General features: G+C 39.6%; 2 protein-coding genes across 3 annotated transcripts in view; one reads left to right on the forward strand and one right to left on the reverse strand.

The window, feature by feature from the left end:
* CSNK2A1 (casein kinase 2 alpha 1) overlaps positions 1 to 25,248 on the reverse strand; it is a 55,880-nt gene that overhangs the window by 20,700 nt on the left and 9,932 nt on the right. The window contains exons 2-3 of one of the 2 annotated variants that reach the window (XM_037044258.1): positions 3,904 to 4,123; positions 1,834 to 1,945 (exon numbers count right to left, since the gene is read on the reverse strand). In XM_037044258.1, the coding sequence (XP_036900153.1) occupies positions 1,834 to 1,945; positions 3,904 to 4,004 (213 nt within the window). In that variant the 5' untranslated portion in view covers positions 4,005 to 4,123. The remainder of the gene's footprint in view (positions 1 to 1,833; positions 1,946 to 3,903; positions 4,124 to 25,248) is intronic. The other variant, XM_037044259.1, reaches the window with a different exon arrangement.
* On the forward strand, positions 7,975 to 9,129 carry LOC118985988 (uncharacterized protein KIAA1143 homolog). The gene is made up of 2 exons (XM_037044768.1): positions 7,975 to 7,984; positions 8,541 to 9,129. The coding sequence occupies exons 1-2, from the start codon at positions 7,975 to 7,977 to the stop codon at positions 9,008 to 9,010; spliced, it is 480 nt and encodes a 159-aa protein (XP_036900663.1). The 3' UTR covers positions 9,011 to 9,129.

Genomic DNA, 25,248 nt, shown 5'->3' on the forward strand with positions numbered 1-25,248 from the left:
TAGGGGATATCTTGAAAAACCTTCTTACCAATTAGGTTGAAACATGGGCTTTTCCTGGTCCATCCTGTACGTCTATAAACACCCAACAGGGGTGAGGGAAACAGGACCAAGATAAGAACAGCCAAACCATCTTTGTGCCGCAAAAACTTGTGGGGTAAATGTGGGCCTTGAAGTCAAGACCGCCTAATGCGAATCCTACTTTCATTACCTGCTAGCTGTGTATCTGTGGGAAAGGTAATAACCCGTCTAAGGCTTTCCTTATGTGTAAAATGATCAAAAAAGAGTGTACCTATCCCGTATGACTGTTTCAAGAATCAAATGAAATATATGAAAAGAACTCAGAATCTGAGGGGATGTAACACCTACCTAGCCTCGTGATCAGCACTGCCCTCTCTCCATTCTAAAACGACCACCCTGCAGGCCCTACAGCACGTCACCCACACCCCTCTGTCCTCACCCATCACTTCCACACCTGTCCTGGGACAGAAATGGTTTTCATTTCTCTGAGGAGGGCTTTGATCCAACTGTACCTCCTCCACCAAACCTTCCTCCTAAACAGTCTAAAATGGTGCTGGTCCAAAAGAAATATAATGCAAGTCACATATATATTTTAAAAAAGATAAAGAAACAGACAAAATTAATTTTATTTAACAAAATATATTCAAAAATCTTATTTTAACATGTAAATCAATATAAAAAATTACTAATGAGAAATTTTATATTCTCTTTTCCCTTTCTTTTCGTATGAAGCCTTTTAAATCTAGTATATTTTATCCTTACAGCATATTTCAGTTGGGACCAGCCACGCTGCAAATGCTCAAAAGCCACATGGGACCTGCGTCCACCATATCAGACCATGCAGCTCTTTCCTGGGGTGCCAGTCACCTCAGACTACTGACACACTAAACATAATTCTCAAAAATTGTTTTAAATTTGTATCATTTCTTCATTAATAAGATCACTAGCTATTAAACTTTGATGATCAATAACCTGGGGTTTTTTAATACACAGATTCCCAGGATCTACGTAGATGTGCTCAATCAGAATCTGTATTTTTTAAAAACTTTGAGCCATGCCCTGACTGGTGTGGCTCAGTCAGTTGGACCTTGTCTTACAAGCTGAAAGGCTGCTGGTTACATTCCCAGTCAGGTCACAATGCCTGGGTTGCAGGCCAGGTCCCCAGTTGGGGGCGCTCGAGAGGCAGCTGACAGATGCTTCTCTTGCACATTGATCCCTCTCTCCCTTCCCCACTCTCTCTAAAATTAAATGCTGATCCTTACACAATAGAGGTAACAATTCACTGAAAACAAAAGCACAAAATATAACTAGCTCTGGCTGGTGTGCCTCAGTGGATGTGAACCAAAGAGTCGCCAGTTCAATTCCCAGTCAGGGCACATTCCTGGGTTGTGGGCCAGATCCCTGGTAGGGGGTGAGCAAGAGGCAACCACACATTCATATTTCCCTCTCTTTCTAAAAATAAACTAATAAAATCTTTTTAAAAAAGCATGAAATATAACTAAACATAGATAAAGTTAATATGAGGCACCAAATCAGCATCAGACTTAAAAGACAACCTTTATTACCGCCATCCCCGCCCCTGCTCTGCTACAACCTAGCTATATGACTACGTCAAATCACTTCTCTTTCTTTAGTTTCCTGACCTGTCAAATGAAGATAATCTCTGTTGATTTCAGAGAACACAATAAAATAAAGGTATTGAAGCACTCCAAAAACACTTTCAAATGCTACTTTAAAAAGGCAATCACTATTACTTAAAACACATCTAAATTCCAAATTTCCCTGAAATTATCATCTCTCTCTTCTTGTACTAACCTTGAGAATTTTAACAACAACTTTTTCATTATTTGTGATGTTGATGGCTTCAAATACTTCACTATATTTACCCCGGCCTAATTTTCGAACCAGCTGGTAGTCATCTTGATTTCTGTGAACAGAGAGTCAAAGTCACAATCATTTAAGCAGTTCAAATTATCAAGCACTAATTGAACTAATAAAACTGTATTACCAGTAAGGATAAAAGAAGTAAGAGGTATTTCACATAATTCCTAAATTGGTTTCCTTGTATTTTTTAATTGGGCCAATTAAAAATGTGTGTGTGCACTCCACATCCTTTCAGCCCCACACTGTTTACATCTCTGACACCCCACACAGAGACAGCTTGTTTTAGGGTTCATTATGTATACTTGTTTCCAACAGTAGACAGCTTTCCCTTGGAAAGCAATTTTTATATATTCCTGTCTCCTACTGCCTGTCCCAGTGTTGGCACTTAGCAGGAAATAAACACATTATAAGAATATTTCAATTAAGCACATTTTGGGAGCAGCTGACAGTTATGGGCTTTTTTTTTTTTTGCAGATTAAAAATACCTTTCAAATGTATAGTCTTGACCTCCCTCACACCTGTCCTCCAAGGCAAGCCCTGAGGACAGTGCATATAATGGAGTTTTGCAAACTAGGCTACAGGTAATGAACTAGTTAGAGGGTCCCTTCCTCTACTTTTGCCCATATTTCTTCCATGAGCACTAAACATCAGAGGGAAAAAAAAACGCCAACATTTTCTCTCTGCCTCTGCTTACAAGTTAGAGAACTTTTCTCTAAATGACAAACATGGTCCATTTAGTGAGGCCTAAATTCTCTTTACTCTCAGCTGGAAACACTGAGAATCCAACATGAAACAACCAGCCATTCATTTCCTCAAGCAGCTAAAAAGAAAGTAAATGAACAGAGAAAGCAAAGGTACTAAGGACAATGAACAGCGCAATAACCAAGGAAGGTGCGGGGGAAGAGGACTCTTATTTCTAGTTGAGCTTTCCTCCTATGGGTAGGCACAGAAAACAAAAGCAAACCAGACAGCACCACGACAAACACTCAAAAGGGGTATTCGGTGCCATTTTAACAGAATTTAGTGCAAAGCACTCAATTTGCATAGAGTAGCTGAAATTTCTGTAAAACAGAGGTACTCCTAGAGCCCAAAGCCTGTGATATAAAGGGAATGGTTACATTTATCAATATGGTAACATTTATTGGTATTGTACCACTGGTTCTTGATGCTGTCCTTAAAGCACGTTGCATCCTCAGGCAAGGGCAATATACCCAAATATGATTAAAATACACCCACAACAATTTTAGGAGCTTATATTTATCCACTTACAGGCCATGGACATCATATACGGACAGATATAAAATGTAGGCTGTAAGTTATCAAATGGTTTTCTTTTGCATTTGAATGTCAAAATGCTTTTATTACAAAAAAGTATGACCTGATCAATTACATACATACCATGTTAGGACAAGAAACGCAAACACCCAAACAAGACTGCACAGAGAATCAGGAGGGCAAACGCAGCTGTTTGGGCAGAGTCAACTGTTCAAGATGGAATTTGGGCTGAATTCCATGTTACACATGCCCAGTCTCATGATGAGGCAAGTGTTTAGGGTTTAATTTTGCTTCCCATTAGAAAGAAGACACCTTCCTGGAGAACTGTTTCATCCTTCACAATCATCATGGGACAACGGTTCTCTGACCTCAAAAAACATTTTACGTAAGAGTTTGGTGTTTTCGAAGTCTCTTAAAGTATTCTCACCTAACTGCAGAGCCCTTAGCTAAGGCAAGTGGACAGGCAACTCCCGATTATCCGCTTTGTATACAGAATATATAAATCAGAGAAAATAAGACTGAAACGATTCTTAAATAAGCCCATCAAAACTGTTAATTTGTCAAAGCAATACCTTGCTTCTTCATTGCAAAAGAAAACTCAAATCAGACTTCAATCTTGAGGTTTATAAATGCACAGCCAGTGAGGTTTTCTGACATAAATTACTCAACAAACCCACAAGAGTCAGGCCCTTGGGTGAGCATAGTGAAGTAAAAGGAAGCAGTTACCCCCATTCCACCACATGTGACTCGTAATCCCAGTACTCCCGGGGTCTGTGCGTATTAACGTCTGTGTAAACTCTGGCCCTGCTTGGCACGGGTCCCGACATGTCAGACAGGTTGGCGAACAAAGCTGAACTTGATGTTTGGAGATCTGGCAGTCACCGTGTTCAGAGGCAGCTGGGGGTGAGGGGTGTTAAGACCTTGTTTCAGGCTGCTTTTCTTTACACTGCAGAAACAAAAGGCACAAGGGCCCAGGAATCATTTTTTAAAAGCATTTGGGAAGAAAGAAAAATCACCTTACAACAATGGCCTTAAATATGCCTTTGGTTCTCCTACCTGTTAAACCAGTGAATGTATACCAATGGTGTCACAGTGATTCCCTTAACATAAATCAAAACCTATTGTTAATCCTAACTCTACTCTTCAAAGTAGCTTGTTACCTCCTCAGCTAAAGTTAGGATAACCTGGAAGGGAAAGATGGCAGTGAGAACAGACCCCATAGCATCACTACTATCCACACATTCTATAGAAGCTGGCAAAACCAGTACCTTTCTTTTCACAGCTTTCTACAGCCAAAAGGCTCTGGAATGGTGGCAAAGCCAAGAGTATAGACCACTTGATGAAACCAGGAAGGAAATAAAGACTTGCTCTCACACATCAAAGTTCAATGTCATTCTACATGAATCCAAATCATTTGGGGGACCCTATTCAATTACCAGTTGACCCCTGACCACCGTTTGAAAGATACACTTGATTTCATTAAATTTAAAAATAAAAATCAGTTAATTTCCCCTTAATTTATTCTATACAGGTACAAGTTTAATAAATACTCGACCATTCTGAGATTCCTGTAACATTTGTTGATTCCTCTTACTCTGTATTTAATGAAAAATGTATTGAGTCTCCAGAGGTCATCACCTCAGGAGGACACAGCATCACCTGTGCAGTTTTCTGGTCAAGACTGTGTAGCCTCAATCTAATCACTAGGGAACACGGGACAAACCAACCAAGCACGACTCTGTTAAAAGGTGGGGGGCAGGGCAGGGAGATACACTGTGCTCTTCAAAAACATCAATATTATAAAAGACAAAAGACAACTAAATACAATGTCCTACCCTATCCTGTACTGGAGAAGGGTGGGCAATGCTATTAAAAGACAATACTATCAAGATCAAATGATAAAACTGGAATTTAGATGGCAGGTCAGGTACACTCAAGAGTGTATCACCCCGGCCCTGGCCGGGTAGCTCAGCTGTTAGAGCATCGTCCCCATACGCCAAGGTTGTGGGTTTGATCCCTGGTCAGGGCACGTACAAGAAGCAATCAATGAACGCATACATGAGCGGAACAACATATTGATGTTTCTCTCTCTCCCTCTCTAAAATCAATTAAAAGGAGTACATACTCACACATGATAAAGCAAATGGGGTAAAATATTACAATAGGTAAATCTGGGTAAAGGAAACACAAATGTTCTTTTTATTCATTTGTTAAAACATGTATTTTTACAAATCGTAGTAAAATATATACGATTTACCAATTTAACCATGTTTAAGTATACAGGCCAGTGGCATTTTTTTTGGTATACTCACTTCTTGTGCACCCATCACATCCTCTGATCTCCCCAGTTATTCAGCACCCCAAACTGAAACACCATGCCCATTCAACATCAACTTCCACCTCCCCCAGCTCCTTATAACCACCACTTTATTGTCCTGGGAGCCTGAGAAGGTAGGTACCTGGGTACCTACTCCAGGTACCTCATTTAAGTGTAATCAGAATATTTGACTTTTTACAGTTGGCTTACTTCACTCAGTATACATATGTTTAAGGTTGAGTAATACTATGTATATATAGACCACATTTTTACCCATTCATTGGTCAATAGACACTTGGGTTATTTCAACTTTCAGGCTGTCATAAAGAACGCTGCTATAGATGTACAAATATTTTTCGGAGTCTTTGCATTCATTTTGGGTATGTACCTAGAGGTGGAACTGCTGATTATATGGTAATTCTATATTTAATTTTTTGAGAACCACCATAGTCTTTTGCTCACTGGCAACATCATTTTGTATTTCCATCAGCAATGGAGCAAGGGCTTCAGTTTCTTCACATCCTTGCCAGCATTTATTTTTATAGTAGCCATCCTAATGGTGTGAAGTGGTTTTGATTTGCATTTCCCTTATGATCAGGGATGCTGAGCATTTTCTCATGTGCTTACTGGGTTTTTTTCTATCTTCTTTGGAGAGTTAACTATTCAAGTTCTTTGGCTATTTTTTAAATTGGACTTCTTCTTTTTTTGGTTGTTGAGTTGTAGTTCTTCATCTGTTCTAGTTATTAATCCCCACGGCAGTGTCCAACCCACGGCCTGTGGGCTGCATGTGGCTCAGGATGGCTATGAATGTGGCCCAACACAAAAATTATAAAACTTGAAACATTATGAGATTTCCCCCCATGGTTATGTATTGCAATGTATTCATGTGTGGCCCGAGACAACTCCTCTTCCTCCAATGCGGCCCAGAGAGGCCAAAGGGTTGGACACCCCTCCATACCATTTGCAAATATATTCTCCCTACTGGCTGCCTTTTCATTCTGTAGATGGTGCTCTTCGATGCACAAAACTTTTCATGCTGATACGCTCCAATTTATTTTGATTTCTGTTGTATACACCGTCAGTGTCACATCTGTACTATTTTTTTGGTCTCTCATAAATTTGAAGTTACTTCCAAATGAACGGGTTAAAATGAAGTTGGTGTAAGAAAACTGAGGCTCAGAAAGAAATATTTTTTTAACCCCCAGCCACATACTTAACAACAGAGCAAGGACCAGAAACCAAACTTCTGATTCTTGTGGCAGTGATTTCTTTTGCCATGCAACCCCACTAGTAAGGTAACAATAGCTAACGTCTACAATCACTCATTACCTGTCAGCCAGATACGCACATTCACTATGTGCTTTATGCGGATTTCTCTTAATTCTCACCACACAAAAGCGAGAACGTCATTATCACCATTTTACAGATGAAGAAACTGAACTAAAGGAGAGTTAAGTAACTTGCCCAAAGACAGGGCTGGAGGAGTGGACATTCAACCAGACTGTGAAAATGGAGATAACTGCAATCACCTCCCAGGTTTGTGGTAAGGCTTCAGTGAACTAATGAATGTTCAGGACTGTGCCTATTTGAGAGCTCTAGGAGACACATGTATGATGACGGCACGTTTCCCAATGCTGTATTTAAGCAGGAGTTTAACTACCATACACAAAGAAAATAAGCCAGAAGAGATGACTCGTTATGACCACGGTTTCAGTGGTTTAAAGCTTTAAGAGGATGAGCGAGAGACTGGAATGGGAATTAATGCTCTACTGGGGAGTTTAATAAACACAATCAGTGATACCCCCCCTTTAATACATGAAATCAAAAGTGCCATGTATTATCTATGTATGAGTTCTTCCATCCACAAAACTCCTGTAACTTGCCTCTGTTAAACTCCGGAGTCCCACAAGTACAAATTTAAATGGCCAGAAAACAACAAAACTGTTCAAGTACTTACTTACTAAAAAGTGAACCAAAACAGTTTTAAAAAAAAATAAATAAAGTATATTTTTAAAAAGATTATTTATTTATTTATCTTAGAGGGGAAGGGAAGGAGAGAAAGGGAGAGAAATATCAATGTATGGTTGCCTCTTGTGAGTCCCCTGCCGGGAACTGGCTGCAACCCAGGCATGTGCCCTAACTGGGAATCGAACCGCGATCGTGTGGTTCTTTTTCGCAGGCCCGCGCTCAATCCACTGAGCTACACCAGCCAGGGCCCAAAACAGTTTTAAGATTACTTCCAAATATTTATTTCTTTGGTTTTATAAAACCATCACAGTGATGGTAATCTAATTTCTTTACCTAATATTGGTTAAGTATAAAAAACACACACAGACATACTAAGCAAAAAAACCAGAAAGCAGACACTTTCTACTGTAACCTTTGTTCTTCCCAAGGAACAGGTCCTTTGTGCTGCGGAACTGCTGGCTTTTTCTGGGGTGGCTGCATGCCTGCATTTACAACAGTGAGACACTAGGAAGATGGATAAGGGTATGTATGTGTGTACACACGCAAGCAGCCAGAACAGCACAGACAACAGCTGAAGCCAGTAGAAATACTGTCCCCAGGTTATTTATGACTTTCAATGAAACGATACTGAACTTTTAAATTCCTAGCTTCTCTGACGAAAACATTCTCTCTTCAGTCTTCATATTCCTTTATAGGCATTTTTTTCCTTTTGCTTGATGTTTTAAACCTGTAAGCCACCCTTTATCTGTGGATCTCGAAGTTCTTCTACTATGCGTTTAGTAAGTTTGTAAGATCAACACAACTTTAGTAACTGGGATTAGATGCAATGGGGTGATGAAACAAGCAGTGGAGAACCGGTCTCAAATCCCTAATTGGCTATAGGACCTCACTGGGCTTCTTCCAGCTCGGTTCATCACTCATAAAACCTGCCCAACTGCACTTGCAGACTGAGGAGATCAAATGAGAGAGCTTCCAGAAAGGGCTCAGAAACACCAAACACATGTAAATTATTATTACACCATAGCTCCTTAGTGAAAACTAATATGAAGAAACCTATCTTTAAAGGGTTAGTCTTGAGCCTTCCCCTTTAACCGGAACCAGGTGTCCTATGTGCGGCCAGCCGAGCTGGCGTTCCTGGCCTGCTTTGAGGAGCGCGTTGGCTACAGGGAAGGGCCCACGGTGGAGATGAAGAGAATTCAGCCTCAGCTTCCAGATGAAGATGGTGACCACAGTGACAAAGAAGATGACCAGCCTCAAGTGGTGGTTTTAAAAAAGGGAGACCTGTCAGCTGAAGAAGTCATGAAAATTAGAGCAGAAATAAAGGCTGCCAAAGCAGACGAAGAATCAGCTTCAGCTGATGGAAGAATCATGTATCAAAAACCACTCAAGCATTCCCCAGATGAAAAGTACTCAGGTTTAACAGCAAGCTCAAAAAAGAAAAAGACAAGCGAAGATGAAATAAATCAGCAGGAACCAGTTAAAAAGAACTCACAAAAGCAAATAAAAAACAGTAGCCTCCTTTCTTTTGACAGTGACAATGAAAATTAATAAGTATAAACATTTTGAGCTCAGTCTTTAGAAGTATATGGGGTGTTTTTAAAAATAATATTTTCCTATCATAAAGATAATACAAGTGCATTATAGAGAATTTAGAAAATGCAAAAAAATTAGTGAGATAAAAACTCTGTCTATCCATCAATACTCCTCTGACTTGAAATGCTAAATCTGTAGACATTAACTCGTATAGTATTAACATTTTGTTAATTCCCATCTGGGGTGTATATGTATGTAAATTACAATTTTTAACAAAACTGAAAAAAAAAAAAGGGTTAGTTTCCATTCTTAGCTTTTGCTAAAATACAAAAACTATAGAAGCTGTGGTTGAGTCCCAGCCTCTGAGGGCCAACTCATGGGCAGACATGACATTACAAAATGAGGTCTCATTTCTCCCTGGAAACCACCCGACTCACATGGAAAATATCCCCCAACTCCCATTTATGGGCCCATGTACCACCCTCTTACCACCCCGTCCTCCTCTGCTCTCTTAAGGCCTTGAGGTTCTCCATGAAGAGCAAAGCGAGACTATTCACTAATGAAACTCAAGGAGATTCTCCAGTACTTGTCTGACCGACCCTGGCAGCTTTTGGTGCCGCACGAGCTGGAACCCAATTTATGAGCTAGTGGACTTGATTCTCCCCTGGGGGGACAACTAGCAGTTTTGCACCACCCCCACCCCGCCACGCTTCAGTTTACTGTCACACATACTGAATACTCTGCTTACAGTAAGCAAGCCATTCACATGAATTTCAAATGGTCGGCCTTCAGTAACTACACAGGGAGAAGGTAACAGGGTTCTTGAGCTCAGAAACTTCATATAAATAAGATGGTGCAAGGAAGAAAGGGAAGGGTGGTGAGCTGGGGATAAAATGGGGATGTGAAAAGATAGGAAGAAGTCATCAAGATTAACATTATTCAAAAATAGAATTTTACTCTTCTCTTTAAACATGTATGTATGTACAACCACATGCAGCCTAACAGGAAGGAAACACAAGGACAACCTAAATTTCTCCATCACTGATTTGGTTCTTTCATACATTCCTTCCTTTGTTCATCCCTTAAGTACACGAGCATTTATGATGAAAAAGTACTATGCTAAGCCTTCGGAATATAATAATGAGCAAAGCAGAACAAGGGTGAGACAAATATGCCTGTATCTGCAGATTAAGGATAATAAAAATTCATTGAAGAGTTTTAAGCAGAAAAGTGATTCATGTATATTTTTTAAATATTTTGCTCTGGCTGGTTATGGGACAGTCAGAGAACAGATTTATGGACAAAAGGCTGTTAACACTCACCTATGTGAGAGAGATGATGGACTTTTGACCAATGGTGGCGGCAATGGAGGTAAATGGACTAATGCGAGGAACAAAAATTTATGGTGTAAAAATAAACTCTGGGTGGACTGGATAATGGAGTAAAGAAGTGGGGGGTGAGTTTTAGATTTCTGGTTGGACAGCCTGTTGATGACACTCCTGGAAATAGAAAACATGTTGGAAGAGAGCTAACAATTCAGGTTATAGACTTAAGGTTAAAACAGCTTTGAGACATCAAAAAGGGTACTGAATAGGAAATTAGATATTACAAATCTGGAGATAAAAAACCCTCTCAGCTTTAAATATCTTAACCTCCCAGCAATTCCATGAGGCGGGCATTTCTTTCCTTAATCTACAGATAAGCTCAGAGGCTTGACTGAGAATATCCAGCAGAAATGAAGTTGGGATGCAAAGCCAAGTGGGCTGACCGCCAAGGTTCAAGTCTTTTTCATTCCTACAGAACTTACTCATTTCCTAAACCTCGTTTACAGTCGTCTTCAAACCTTAATTTCCCTGTTAGTTCCATAGCTCCCCAAAGTCAAGATTTATGTCAAATCTTTTTACTTTCCCGTATGTAGCTGAAGGCTTTGCACTTTGCAGGATGCACAGTAAATATCTGTTGATCAAATCAATGTTAATTTTAATTTTCTCCCTTTTAATTGAATTTATTGTGGCAATACTGGTAATGTCGGCTTATTTTTTAAAAATAAAATAAAATGAAGTTGCCTCTAAAAGGCAGGGTGCCCCCAAACACTTAGCACCCGGCACACAGCCAGAAGGAACTAAAGGGTTCTTGAGCAATTGTTTCCTTTGCTTTCTCTCTCTCCTTCCCAGCATTATACATTCTTCTACTAAAGAACAGGGCCACAATTGAGATTTCCCCCCATAACAATAATAAAAATTGAACACTGGAGAAATTTTATTTTAGCAATTTTTATAATAGATATTTGGAAGGCTGAAAAAGTGCCTGAATGTCCTGAAGGTCAAGTCTCCTGTGCACTGTTCATAACATGTGCGTACCTCAGGAAAACCTAACTCACAGAGAAGTAGTACCTTCCCCAATAATTTCCGTTTCAAATACCCTTATTGAACTCTTACTGTTCCCATGTAACTGCATAAAAGACAACATAACTTCAGTGGGTAACAATTTCAGACCACTACACTTCTATCTAAAAAACCCTCAGACTGACTCTGAAGATATGGGTAAGTTTTGTTTGTTCAATGTTTAACATAACAGAAGCCAATTATAATAAACTTAAACTATGAAAAATTATCTTCTCAATAAAATTTTCCCTACTAAAGTCAGACCACACCTATAACCAAAGCCAATTACATGGATAATTTATTTCATTGCTTAACTTATTCTTTATTATATATTTTTTAAAAGATTTTATTTATTTATCTTTAGAGAGAGGGAAGTGAGGGACAGAGAGAGGGAGAGAACTATCAATGTGTAGTTGCCTCTCGTGTGGCCCAGTGGGGACCTGGCCTGCAACCCAGGCATGTGCCCTGATTAGGAATCCAACTAGTGACTCTTTGGTTTACAGGCTGGCGCTCAATCCACTGAGCCACACCAGCCAGGGCTTAACCTATTCTTTATAAGATGCAAGGAAATGGAAACTCCTTTAAACAATAAGTTTAAAATACACAGTGCCAAAATCAGAAATTTACTGACATAAATGGAATATAATAGAATTAATTTCTATACAAACTTCTCTTGCCCTTTTCAGCCAGTCTCTCTCTTTACTCTCTTCTATTCTATATGATTTCTACTTTTCAATCTGGCAGCTAAGAAGAAAATTGGGGGCCTAGTAAATGGTCTAATACCAGGAAACTGTACAAGTCAATTACTCATTTGTTCTAATGTACTTTTATAGATTAATTTTCTAGTATTAGAACTGTAAAGATTATTCTGGAACTTTAAATTTAAAAAGTTAAGTCCACTTTCAAACTGCAATAGTTTTATTAGTTCTTATAACCCTCATGTTTACCAGAGTCACTATCTTCAAAACGAAAAAAAAAAATAAAAATAAAAATAAAAATCCTGCTATTGCTAGATCTTCCACAGTGAATGAACCGAGTCTCATAATCATCCAGACAGGACAAAGATTTCTAAGGCAAAGGAGGAGGAATGCACTTATATTGCCCTGTCTGCATGATTTAGGACTCCTGTGGGCAGAACAGCAGTTGCGTGAGCTCTTCCTAGCAACCAGGCAGTGCATGCTGCTGAGAGAGGCAGGATTTGTGGAACAAACTCAGGGAAAAGTGTAACTACTCACATGTTCATGCTTTCTTATAGAAGCAGACAAATACTGAGTCTCACAAACTTACCTTTTCCCCTTTCAAAAGTGGCACTGTTTACCTGGCTGGTGTAGGTCAGTGGATTGAGCTCGGGCCTGTGAACCAAAGGATCGCGGTTCGATTCCCAGTCAGGGCACATGCTTGGGTTGCAGGCCAGTTCCCAGTGGGGGACCCATGAGAGGCAACCATACATTGGTATTTCTCTCCTCTCCTTCCCTTCCCTTCTAAAGATAAATAAGTAAAATATTTTTAAAAATCTTTTTAAAAAAGTGGCACTGCTTAGAAGGCCACATGACACCAAAAAAAAAAAAAAGGATTTAAGTAGTTAATACTACCTGGAATGCTTGTCTCAAATGTCCACAGGTGCCTTTAATTTCTACTATTCTTCTCCTTTTAAACCAAGAGCATAATGTTCACTCAGTAAGCATTTATTGAACACTTACTATGCACTAGGAAATGTGTGCCTGTGGCCCAGAAGGAATTCCTTCTCTAAGTCCTCTGACAAAAAAAAAACAGACCATTACTCTCCTAAGTGATCAGTGCTTAAATGAAATAAGGCCTAGTGCTCTGAAGGCACTGAAGGGAATTTAAGTCACCTACCAATCTGGGGAAAAGCTATCAGGGACAAAAATAACATCTAAGCTTAGTTTTGAAGAATGTACAGGAATTACTCAGGTGAAGAACACTGAAACAAGAAATTGTAAAGCACAATAAAATAAGCAAGTTAAGATTTTGAAAAAGATTTTATTTATTTATCTTTAGAGAAGGGAAGGAGAGAAGGAGAGAAATATCAATGTATGTTTTCCTCTTGTGTGTCCCCTGCTGGGAACTGGCCTGCAACCCAGGCATGTATGTGCCTTAACTGGGAATCAAACCAAGATCCTTTGGTTCACAGGCCCACACTCAATCCACTGAACTACATCAGCCAGGGCAGCAAGTTAAGATTTTTAAACAGCTATAATTTTGACCCTAAAACTGCCAAAGGCTGACACACCTTGTTATCCCCTATGAGAAGCAAATCGGATCAGCAACCTTTTTATATCTGATTTGGAGAATACTGGTACATTATACTTGACTGTTACAGTATGTGCCTAAAAGAAAAAAAATAGAACCATTAATTCACAACTACTGCAATTCAGATTTCATTCTCTTTCTTTCTCCACTCCTCATCCAAATTAGTTTCACTGCAGAGGTCACAGAGCAAAATGCCTAGAAAGGACAAATAACCAGGAGGTGTAGATGATCCTTGAAAGTGTGATTAGAGGTTCTCAGTTTTCAAAGTAAGAAACCAAGATTTTTCCAGATAATATTCCTATTTTCAGTAATGGCGGGCTTATTTGGGTCAACCCTCCCAATGTGAAGAACCAAAAAGAATCGATTAAACACACACACACGCACATACACACTGCCTCTTCTCTTTTCTCTCTTTCATAAATAAAACATATAAGCAATTATAGCCAAAAGTGAAGAGAAAATGAGAACCCAGAGAAGCAAGCAAGTAAGCAAGCCCAAATGGTCTGTTGATCCCTAAAAATTAGAATTTTGTTCTGACAGAAACCAAAGCCCAGTGCTCTAAGATAGAGAATCTGGCCCTGGCTGGAGTAGCTCAGTGGATTGGGCACAGGCCTGTGAAGCAAGGGGTTGCCGGTTTGATTCCCAGTCAGGGTACATGCCTGGGTTGCAGGCCAGGTCCCAGCAGGGGACTCATGAGAGGCAACCACACACTGATGTTTCTCTTCCTACTCTTTCTCCTTCCCTTCCCCTCTCTCTAAAAATAAATAAATAAAATATTTTTAAAAAAAGATAAAGAATCTGATAGGAGAATCCCTCCAGCATGAGCTGAGATTTCAGAGTTACAATCCGCAGGTGAGGGTGGATGGGATCAGGGTTGGGGCAGTGACAGATCCAAAGAAGTATTATAGCCCTATAGGAAGAATAGCAGATCTGAAGCTTGTTTTAAGGTGGTCCCTGGACCAGTGATGTCTACAGATACCCAATATGAATAAGCTCTTGGTGGAGAAAAGTACCTTCCTATGTTTGGCCCTTAAATAATTTCCACAAATAATTGTTAAAATACAACATCCATCTTGTAATCAAAGATAACTAACTAGGCATTAAAGAAAAGACTCCAAAGTAAAAAATGGCAGAAAAAGAATAGACAACAGAAAAAAACCCCACAGAAACTTCGGATTCTTATTGTACTCAAACTATGAAGTAACTGTGCTTATAGGATAAGAGATGTTTCAGAACATCTGCAGAGAACAGGATACTTTAAAAACTAGGCTAGAAATTACCCACAGTGTAGCAGAGAAGGCAAAACTAACGAAAAATAAGAGAAGAGTAACACTGTGAAAGGTTGGTGTACTTTTAATTGGTGCTACAATAAAGAAAAAGGGACAGGACAAAGGCAATATTTGAATAGGTAACAGCTGACATTTTCCCAGAAGCAACCAGATATAATCACCTTCCAGAAACCAACAAATTACAAACCAGATCAATAAAAAGAAATCTACAACATATAATAACAAAACAGCAGAAAAAAACAGAGACAAGGGGAAATTTGAAAAGCAAACAGAGAAGACAGATTACATTCAAAGGAGCAACATGAGAAACAGCTGATTTTTCCAAAAGCAACAATGAAGCCAAGACAGTTTCATACCTGCAGTGTACTCTGCCAAGTTAAAATTCTTTATCCAGTAAATATCTCTAAAAAAAAGAGGATAACATAATCCCATTTGGAAAGTTTGAGTTGGGAGAGAAAAGAATGAGCAAAAAAAGAGGACCATTTACGTGAAAGTTCCAATAAACATCGACATCGACTAATAACAGACTTTGATATTTACGGCTCCAGGTTATAATATCTATGATGGTATTTATTTACAGAACAAAAACACCATTCATTTTCAAACTAGAAATAGAGGGGAAAGTGAAATGATAAAAAGAATCCAAAAACTGATAGAAAAAAAAGATAAGAAAAAACCACAGAACATAAGACACAAGAGAGAAAAGTTAAACAGAAATAGGGCTAATTACATTAAATATAAATGAAATAAATTATTCAGGTAAAAGGCAAATACTGTGACAGGTTGTATTAAAACAGAAATCCAAAATGAACTAGAATAACCAGAACAGTTAAAAAGAATAAAGCTGGAGGAATCATCTAATTTTAAGACTATTACAAAGCTACAATTACAAAAATTAGTGTGGTTTTAGTAAAGGGATAACAGATCAACTGAACAGAATGGAGAGCACAGATATAAGACCCACATGAATACTGCCAATTGATTTTTGACACAGATACAAAGGCACTTCAATGGATAGAGGATAATCTTTTTTATAAGTGGTTTTGGAAAACTTGGACACCCATTTGCAAAATTATGAACTTTAACTTAAACTGTACACCTTATATATAAAAAAAGGACTTGTACCTATAATAAATTCAACAATATCCCAATTAAACAATTGGCCAGAGATCTGAAGATACCTCACAAGATATATACAGAAGCATGAAAAGATGCAAAATATTTTTAATCATTAGGGAAGTCTAATTAAAATCAAAATAAGACACACTACAGATCTATTAAAATGGCTAAAATTAAAAAAAAATAAAATAAACCTGACAATAAGATGAAGAGGATTCAGAGTAACAGAATCTATGTAATTGATTCCTGGTGGGAATGTAATCTGGTACAGTCACCTTATAAAATTACATGGTAATTTCTTATAAAGTTAAAATATTTTTCATATGACCCAGCAATCCCACTCACAGCTATTTACTCTAGAAAAATAAAAACTCATGTTCATAAAAGCTTATACATGTATATTTGTAGAAGCTCTATTCATAATCAAAGAATATTAACTATTCTTTATTAACTAAGTGGATAAACTGCGGTCCATCTATACAATGAAATAGTTTTTAGCAATAAAAAGGAACTAACCACTGATAGAATGTCTATGAATCTTGGTGGGGGAGGGAGTGTGCGGGTGGAGGGGAATGAAGGGGGGGAATAGAACAACTGTAATGGTATAATCAATAAAATATATTAAAAAAAAAGAATGTCTATGAATCTCAAAAGCAATATGCTGAGTGAAAGAAGCCAGTCTCTGGCCAGGGTAAATCCTTCCCACTGATCTGCCAACAGCAATCAAGGTTCCAATGTAAGAGGAGGATGTACTCAGCACACACCAAAGGCACACCTCAAGCACCCAGCTTGGGTGACGGGAGGCTGAGCCAATGGACACTACAGGACACCTCTACATTAGGTCACACTATGAAGACAGGTAGTCACAGCAGTTCTACCTCATACACACAAACACACACAGGGATGCTGTTGAAATGAGCAAAGAAACATGGCCCAAATGAAAGAATAAATGAAAACTCCCCAAGAACTAAACAAAATGGGGAGAAGCTCTATCAGATGCAGAGTTCCCCTCAGAACAAGAAACCCCCACCCCCGAAAAAAAAAAAGATAGTTTAAGCAGCCTCTGGGACAACTTTAAGAGGTCCAACTTTCACCTCATAGGGTGAATGCCAGAAGGAGAAGACAAAAAGCAAGAAGTTGGACATCTATATGAAAAGATCACGAAAGAAAACTTCCTTAATTTGGTGAAGGAAACAGACATGCAAGTCCAGGAAGCACAGAGAGTTCCATACTAGATGGATGCAAAGAGGCCCACTGCAAGATACATCATAATTAAAATGCCAAAGGTTAAAGACAGAAGGGGGAAAGAAACAGCCACGAGTGGAAAACGTATTTGAACAAATAATAAAGAACTTCCCCAGTCTGGCAAAGGAAATAGATTTCCAGGAAATCCAGGAAGCTCAGAGAGTCCCAAAGAAGTTGGACCCAAGAAGGAACACACCAAGGCACATCATAATTACATTAGCCAAGGCCAAAATGAAGGAGAGAATCCTAGAAGCAGCAAGGGATAAGGGGACAGTCACCTACAAAGGAGTACCCATCAGACTGTCAGCGGATTTCTCAAAAGAGACCTTACAGGCAAGAAGGGGCTGGAAAGAAGTATTCCAAGTCATGAAATCCAAAGACCTACAGCCAAGATTGCTTTATCCAGCAAAACTTTCATTTAGAATGGAAGGACAGATAAAGTGCTTCTCAGATAAGGTCAAGTTCAAGGAGTTCATCATCACCAAGCCCTTATTATATGAAATGCTAAAGGGACTTATATAAGAAAAAGAAGATGAAAAATATGAACAGTGAAAGGACAGCAAACACACAGTTATTAACAACCACACCTAAAACAAAAGCAAACCAAGAGGACAGCTAGATCAGGAGTGGAACCATAGAAATGAAGACCACATGGAGCGTTAGCAACAGGGGGGTGGGAGGGGGAGAAGGCACAGAAAATAGCATAGATGGTAGGTAGAAAATAGATAGGGGGGAGGGCGAGAATAGTGGGGGAAATATAGAATCTAAAGAAGTTGAGACACGTGGTTATAAACTAAGGGGAGGGAGAATGGTGGGGGAGGGAGTGTGCGGGTGGAGGGGAATGAAGGGGGGGGGGAATAGAACAACTGTAATGGTAAAATCAATAAAATATATTTAAATAAAATAAAATAAAATGCCAAAGGTTAAAGACAGAGAATCTTAAAAGCAGCAAGAGAAAAAGTTACCTACAGGAGAGTTCTCATAAGACTATGAGTTGAGCTCTGGCTAGTGTGGCTCAGTGGATTGAGAGCCAGCCTGCAAACCAAGTGATTGCCAGTTTGGTTCCCAGTCAGGGCACATGCCTGGGTTGCAGGCCAGGTCCCTGGTTGGGGGCATGTGGAAGGCAAAAAACATTGATCTTTCTCTCTCTCTTTCCCCCTCCTTTCCCCTCTCTCTAGAAATAAATAAATAAAATCTTTTTTTTTTAAAGACTGTCAGTTGATTTCTCTAAAGAAACTTTGTAGGTGCTCTGGCTGGTGTAGCTCAGTGGATTGAGCGGGGGAGCGGGGGAGCGGGGGGGGGTGGGGGTGGGGGGCTTCGAACCAGACGATCGCGGTTCGATTCCCGGGTTGCAGGCCAGTTCCCGGCAGGGGATGCACGAGAGGCGGCCATGCACTGATGTTTCTCTCCCTCTCTCCTTCCCTTCCCCTCTAAAGATAAATAAGTAAACTCTTAAAAATAAAAATAAAAGAAACTTTGTAGGCTAGAAGGGATTGGCAAGAAATACTCAAAGTCATCAAAAGTGGGGACCTACAGCCAAGACTGCTCTACCCAGCAGCAAAGATATCAGTTAGAATTGAAGGGGAGATAAAGAGCTTCCCAGACAAGAAAAAACCAAATGAGTTCATTATCATCAAGCCATCATTATATAAAATGTTAAAGGGACTTATTAGGAAAAAGAGGATCAAAACCAGGAACAATAAAATGGCAGAAAATACAAACCTATCAACAATTAAATCTAAAAACAAAGCAAATAAGAACAACAGAACCAGAATCATGGATATAGAGAGCATTTTGATGGTTGCCAGATGGGAGGGAGTGTGGGGGAATGGGTGAAGAGGAAAGGGGATTAAGAAGTACAAACAGGTAGTTACAGAATAGCCATGAGGATGTAAACTACTGTACAGGAAATGGAGTAGCCAAAGAACCTAAGCATGACCCATGGACATGAACAATGGTGTGGGGATTGGCTGAAGGAGTGGGGGTACTGGGTGCAGAGGGGCAAAGAGGGAAAATTGGGACAACAGTAATAGCATAATCAATAAATACAATTTATTTTTATTTATTTATTTTTAGAGGGGAAGGGAGGGAGGGAGAGAAACATCAAGGTGTGGTTGCCTCTCGCATGCCTCCTACTGGTGACCTGGCCTGCAACCCAGGCATGTGCCCTGACAGGGAACTGAACTGGCGATCTTTTGTTTTACAGGCTGGCACTCAATCTACTGAGCCACACCAGCCAAGGCAATAAAATATAATTTAAAAAATTTAAAAAGCGAGTTTCAAAATATTATATATTGTTTGATTCCATTCACATAACATTTTTGAAAACATAAAGTTACATTAACTGAGAATAGAATGAAGGCTGCCAGAGAACAGGGTTGGGAGACCTGGTGTGACTAACACGGGCTCAGTGTCCTGGCTGTGATGGTGGTTCCTTCCTTCTACGTGTGTGATATAGTTCACAGGACTGAAAACATGACGAATCAATTTTATTGTATATTAACTGTAAAAATTAAATTTAAGGGGAAAAAACCCTATCATATCCCAAAACACTGTCCTAAAACACCGAATAATTTAACACAGGATAACATGAACAACTTTATGCCAGTAAATCTGAAATTCCCAGAGGAAAGACTTGCCAAAACTGACACACACGTGCGAGCACAAACCCCGAACACTCCCATAACCAGTCCAATCTGTATTGTAACTGGGTATCACTTCACAACCTCCGCTCTATCCTAATGTCTTTCTACTGCACAGCATAACACTTTCAGAACACTTCTAAAAAGTCACAAACGTTGTAAATGTTAAGCAAGTGAGTATTGAATACACTCCTCCCCTCACTCCCTACCCTCTCCAATACCCTCTAATCCTGCTTTCTAGGGGGACTCCTCACCCTCCAAGAATCAGTTTTACATCCAGATGAAGCCTTTCCACAGCTCTCCAAAATAAGGAAAGCACTTCCTCTGGAGCCAAAGCACCTCCGAGTACTCATGATGTCAGCACGTGTATTTTGTTTACACACTTCTCCCTCAGCAGATAATGAACTCAAGAACCTGGACTCTTACTTCTCTTAGTATATGTGCCCTGCAGTTATCGCGATGCCTAGCATGGTGTTGCATAAATGTTTGAAAAACTGAATATCAAGACAGTAGTAAGTAGAAACAATATTTGGGGCAAAAATTAACCTTGCTTACATATAGACTTTCTCCTGTTCAAAATTAAGAAAACCTGTTTGGCTGTATGGTAGATATTTAATCTGTAACTGATTTTAAAGATGCTCTCAGTCTTACATATAAATGTTAGCACACACTAATGCCAGAGATACAAACCATACTATCACTTCCCAAAGAGATGCGAAACCAGTCAATATGTGAAAGATGCTTCTTTAGGCCATAAGCTTCCACGAGGCTATGTCATTTACCCAATGTGATGAGCACAGTGCTCAACAATCCTTGACAGAGCTACAGAAAACATTTAGTACTGTTACTGAAAGACATGAACCTTGGAGCCACTAAGAACAAAATATGACTTTGGATCTGTCATTTCACAGCATCTGACTACAGTGAAGAAACTGCGGAATATAAGGAATGATACTCTCTCCCACTCCTCCCTTTACTGCCCCGGAAGTAGATTACAGAGGAGACAACCATACCTCTTGAGGTGATGGATAAGCAATAACTAGTAGTGCAGGCCGACCTAGACTTGGCAACAAAACACAGGCTGGAACTGAAGGTGGCAAACACTGGCTGGTTTCCAACTATAAATGTACGTGAATGTCTATGATGAGCAAGTCACTGCTTCTTGGGATTTATACTGATCACTTCTAAACCTACCAAGTCCAAGACCTAGGGACTATTCTTCCCATGTTACAGAAGGCAAATATATCACAGTAATTGCTACCATGTCACAGAGAGGTGATTTAAAATATTCCATTTAGATTCACAGCCTATTCATTCTGCTCTACAGCAAATACTTACGTCCTATTTGGCTCACACAGTATGTTTCCTCCCCAATTTTTAAAATTCAGGTAAAATCCACGTAACATAAAATTCACCATGAAAAAATTCACCATTTTAAAGCGCACCATCTAGTGGTGTTTAGCATATTCACAATGTGCAATCACCACCACTATCTGACTCCGGAACATTGCCCACACCCCCAAAGTCACCCAATACCCCACTGCCCCTACTCCCGAACAACCACTCACCTGCTTTCTGTTTCTGTGGGTTTGCCTATCCTGGATATTGCATATGAATGAAGTGATGTAGTATGTGACCTTGTATGTCTGGCTTTTTTCATTTTGCTTGTTTTCCAGGTTCATCCATGTTGTAGTTTTATTCACAGGAGTTCATTCCTTTTCATGGCTAAACCCACCACATAGACATGTCACATTTTGTTCATTCAGTGATCAGTTGATGGACATTCAGGTTTCCACTTTTCAGCCATTATGAATAATACAGCCATGAACATTTCTATACAGGTTTTTTCAGTGTTTTTAGAAAGTGAATCAGCTATTAAGTTGAATTAGATGTTATAATGCTTTGTAATAGCCCTGGCTAATGGCTTAGTTGTAATAGGTGGCTTATTTGGTTGAAGCATTGTCTCGTACACCAAAAGGGTTGCAGGTTCGATCCTGTCTGGGAGCACGTGGGAAGCAACTGGTCAATGTTTCTCTCTCCCCCTCCTCCTTTCTCTTTCTCTAAAGTCAATGAACATATCCTCAGGTAAGGATTTAAAAAATGTTCTGTGATGCTTATTTTTAAGTGTGACTTAGTTGCCAACACTGACCTCGAAAGAAGGGAGGTAGGTCTGTCTGGTAACGATGATTTTGTATTCCTGCACTGACAAAGTCACTCTGATCTGCTGAGCTATGAGTATCCAACAATGGACTATAAAACCCATCCACTGGAAACGAGACAGGATAATTCTCTGGAAACCTGGATAATTCTATTAATTTAGCTTACTGGTCCAACTTCTGTGGATATCTGAGTTAGCAATCCCTGGTCTACACTAAATATATACAATTATAATATATAAACTGACATGCTAAAAAAGGTAACTGGGAAAAAACACGAGCAAAGAAAATGGTCAGTATTATCACAAGCAATGGCAAGCACATTTAAGTTCTCAACTTAAAAGACAATTTGTTCCTATCCTGGCTGGTGTGGCTCAGTCCACTGAGCACCAGCCTGCAAAACCACTGACTTGCAATCAAACCACTGGGTTTGATTCCCAGTCAGGGCACATGCCTGGGTTGCAGGCCAGGTCCCCAGTGTGGGGCGCATGAAAGGCAACCACACATAGATGTTTCTCTCCCTCGTTCTCCCTCCCTTCCATCTAAAAATAAAATACTATTTGTTCCTTGGGGGAGGGATGTGGGGGATAATAGGGGAAGGAAGGAGAACATGTACAAAGGACCCACAGACAATGGGGTGAGGACTATCTTCAGGAGCAGGGGTTGGACGGGGCAGGGGAGAGCAACGGGGGAAATGGGGCCAACTGTAACTGAACAACAATAAATAAAAAGACTATTTGTTCCTTGATTTAAGTTTCCATTAGGAACACTTCACAGTATGTTGGGATTTTGTTTCTTTTCTTTTTTAAAAATTTTACTTATTTTTAGAGAGATGGGAAGGGAGGGAGAAAGAGAGGGAGAAAACCATTGATGCCTCTCACATCCCTCCAACTGAGGACCTGGCCCCCAAGCCAGACAGGTGCCCTGACCAGTAATTGAACCAGTGACCCTTTGGTTTGCAGGATGGTGCTCACTCCGCTGAGCCACACCACCCAGGGCCACAATATGCTTTTTGTCAAGAAATACAGAACTGCCCTGACCCATGCAGCTCAGTTGGTTGGACATCGTCCAGCAAAGTAAAAGGTTGCCAGTTCAATTCCTGATCAGGGAACCTACTAGAGGCAACCAGTCAGTGTTTCTCTCTCCCTTACCCTCTCTCTAAAAAAATAAATAAAATCTTAAAAAAAAAAAGAAACACAATTGACGGTAGATTTACGAGAAAAAAAAATCTAACGGTCAAGCCCCCTCTGTACTCCAACAGCAAGCACTCTTGGCTTCCTTTCCACCTAGCACTGCCACTGTGCCGTTCACGCTCCCACCCCTAACTAAACAAAGCTCTGAGGGTTCTAAAAACTGCATCCTTGGGAGTCTGGGCATGTAGAAGATGGCCCAGAGACACTTGTGGGAAGAATAATGCTGTGGCAAATGACAAATCAGGCAAATGTTACAGTATTAAAAGTAATAAAAAGGGAAAACTAGTATTTGAACAAAGCAAATTATGACACTGAAAATGCAGTTCATCAATGAGATCAGAGGTCCACGAACCCCTTGTAAGTATATATCAAATAACACGTGCAGGCACATTTTTAAAAAAAACAAGATCTATGGCTTTTATTATAGGCTCAGAGGAATCAGTAAACCCCAGCAAAATTAAGAATCGGTGAGTCAGACAAAAGGAAACGAACATTTTTAACACTGTAAAACATCCATTTTAAAAGTTAACTTGTGAATTTACACAAATATTAAACAATCAGATTTCTTAAACTAAGTATACCCTATTCTTTCCTGAGGGAAGAGAATAAGACAATGTATCTTAGACTTCAATTTATGTTCCAGCCTGAGCCTGGAGCTTGATGAATGATTAACAAAACGTCAGCCTCAGTCAGTCAGGTGAGGACACAGAGTTTACACAAGGGAACTTTACCTTTGCTTCACATTACTGCTTAAAAAATAAGAACCTGAATTTCTTCCTAAGTGTCCAAACAAATCATATAGTGTCTTACATTTAAGTATATCCCTTGCATTATATATGAAAAGCAAATTTAAGGATTAGAGAGATACTTAAAAAGGGTCTTTTCTGAACCCAAAGCCCAGATTTTAAGATTGATGGCCTCTTGAATCTTAAAACTGCTAAGATATCATTACTGAACTTTTAAATTAGTGCTCACAGCTTTTTAAAAACTCAGGACACAAGAGAAAAAAATAATACTTGTATGGCACACTGGAATAATTGATACTTTCAGACCTAAGGTCACTGACTCAGATGCCCTGTACCTGCCACAAACGGCCAGTGGAGTGACAGGATCAGAATCTCCACACATCTGTGAATCCTGATATATACACTCACTGAAAATTTCTGGTTTAAATGACCTATGGAGATCATGAGCTAAATAGTCAAAGTCGACACAGGTTGAGAAAACTATTTCATAACTCCCCTTATTTCAAGAGCTATGCGATCATCTTTGCACCTTTCACGTTTTATCCAGATATGACAACTAATGAGCTACTGTCTCTTCTGGGAGATCATGTATTTGGAAGTCTTTGGAACAAAAAACCCAAAACAGCCCTGGCTGGTGTGGCTCAGTGGATTGAGCGCGGGCCTGCGAACCAGATGATCGCGGTTTGATTCCCAGTTGGGGCACATGCCTGGGTTGCGGGCCAGTTCCTGGCAGGGGACACACCAGAGGCAACCATACATTGATATTTCTCTCCCCCTCTCCTTCCCTTCCCTTCTAAAGATAACTAAATAAAATAAAATCTTAAAAAAAATTATACAGAGCTTAAAAAAAACACCCCCAAAACAAACCTAAAACAACAAACACAAACTAAACCTTTTAACCCTAACTTGGAAGAATGAGCCAAAAGAAATGAAATTATCTCCTCCCCAGCCCCCACGCTTTATGATTCTCCTTTCCTGTTTCAACTTAAGGTGGTAAACGTGGCCAAGAACATTCTTTCTCATCTATCAGACTACTGCCAAAGAAGCTGTGGTGGTGTTTTTTAAATAGGAGAAAATTATACAGGTAAAAATGGTTAACCAGTGGCTCCTTAACAGGTTCCCTAACCCATTCTGACCTTCAAATCCCAAGACTCCAAGTGCACACTGAGTAAGCAAGAAAACAATCTGTTGAAAGCCAACAAGGTATT

This window comes from Sturnira hondurensis, unplaced genomic scaffold, assembly GCF_014824575.4.
Source record: "Sturnira hondurensis isolate 20B ecotype Veracruz unplaced genomic scaffold, ASM1482457v3 Scaffold0004136, whole genome shotgun sequence".
NCBI lineage: Eukaryota > Metazoa > Chordata > Mammalia > Chiroptera > Phyllostomidae > Sturnira > Sturnira hondurensis.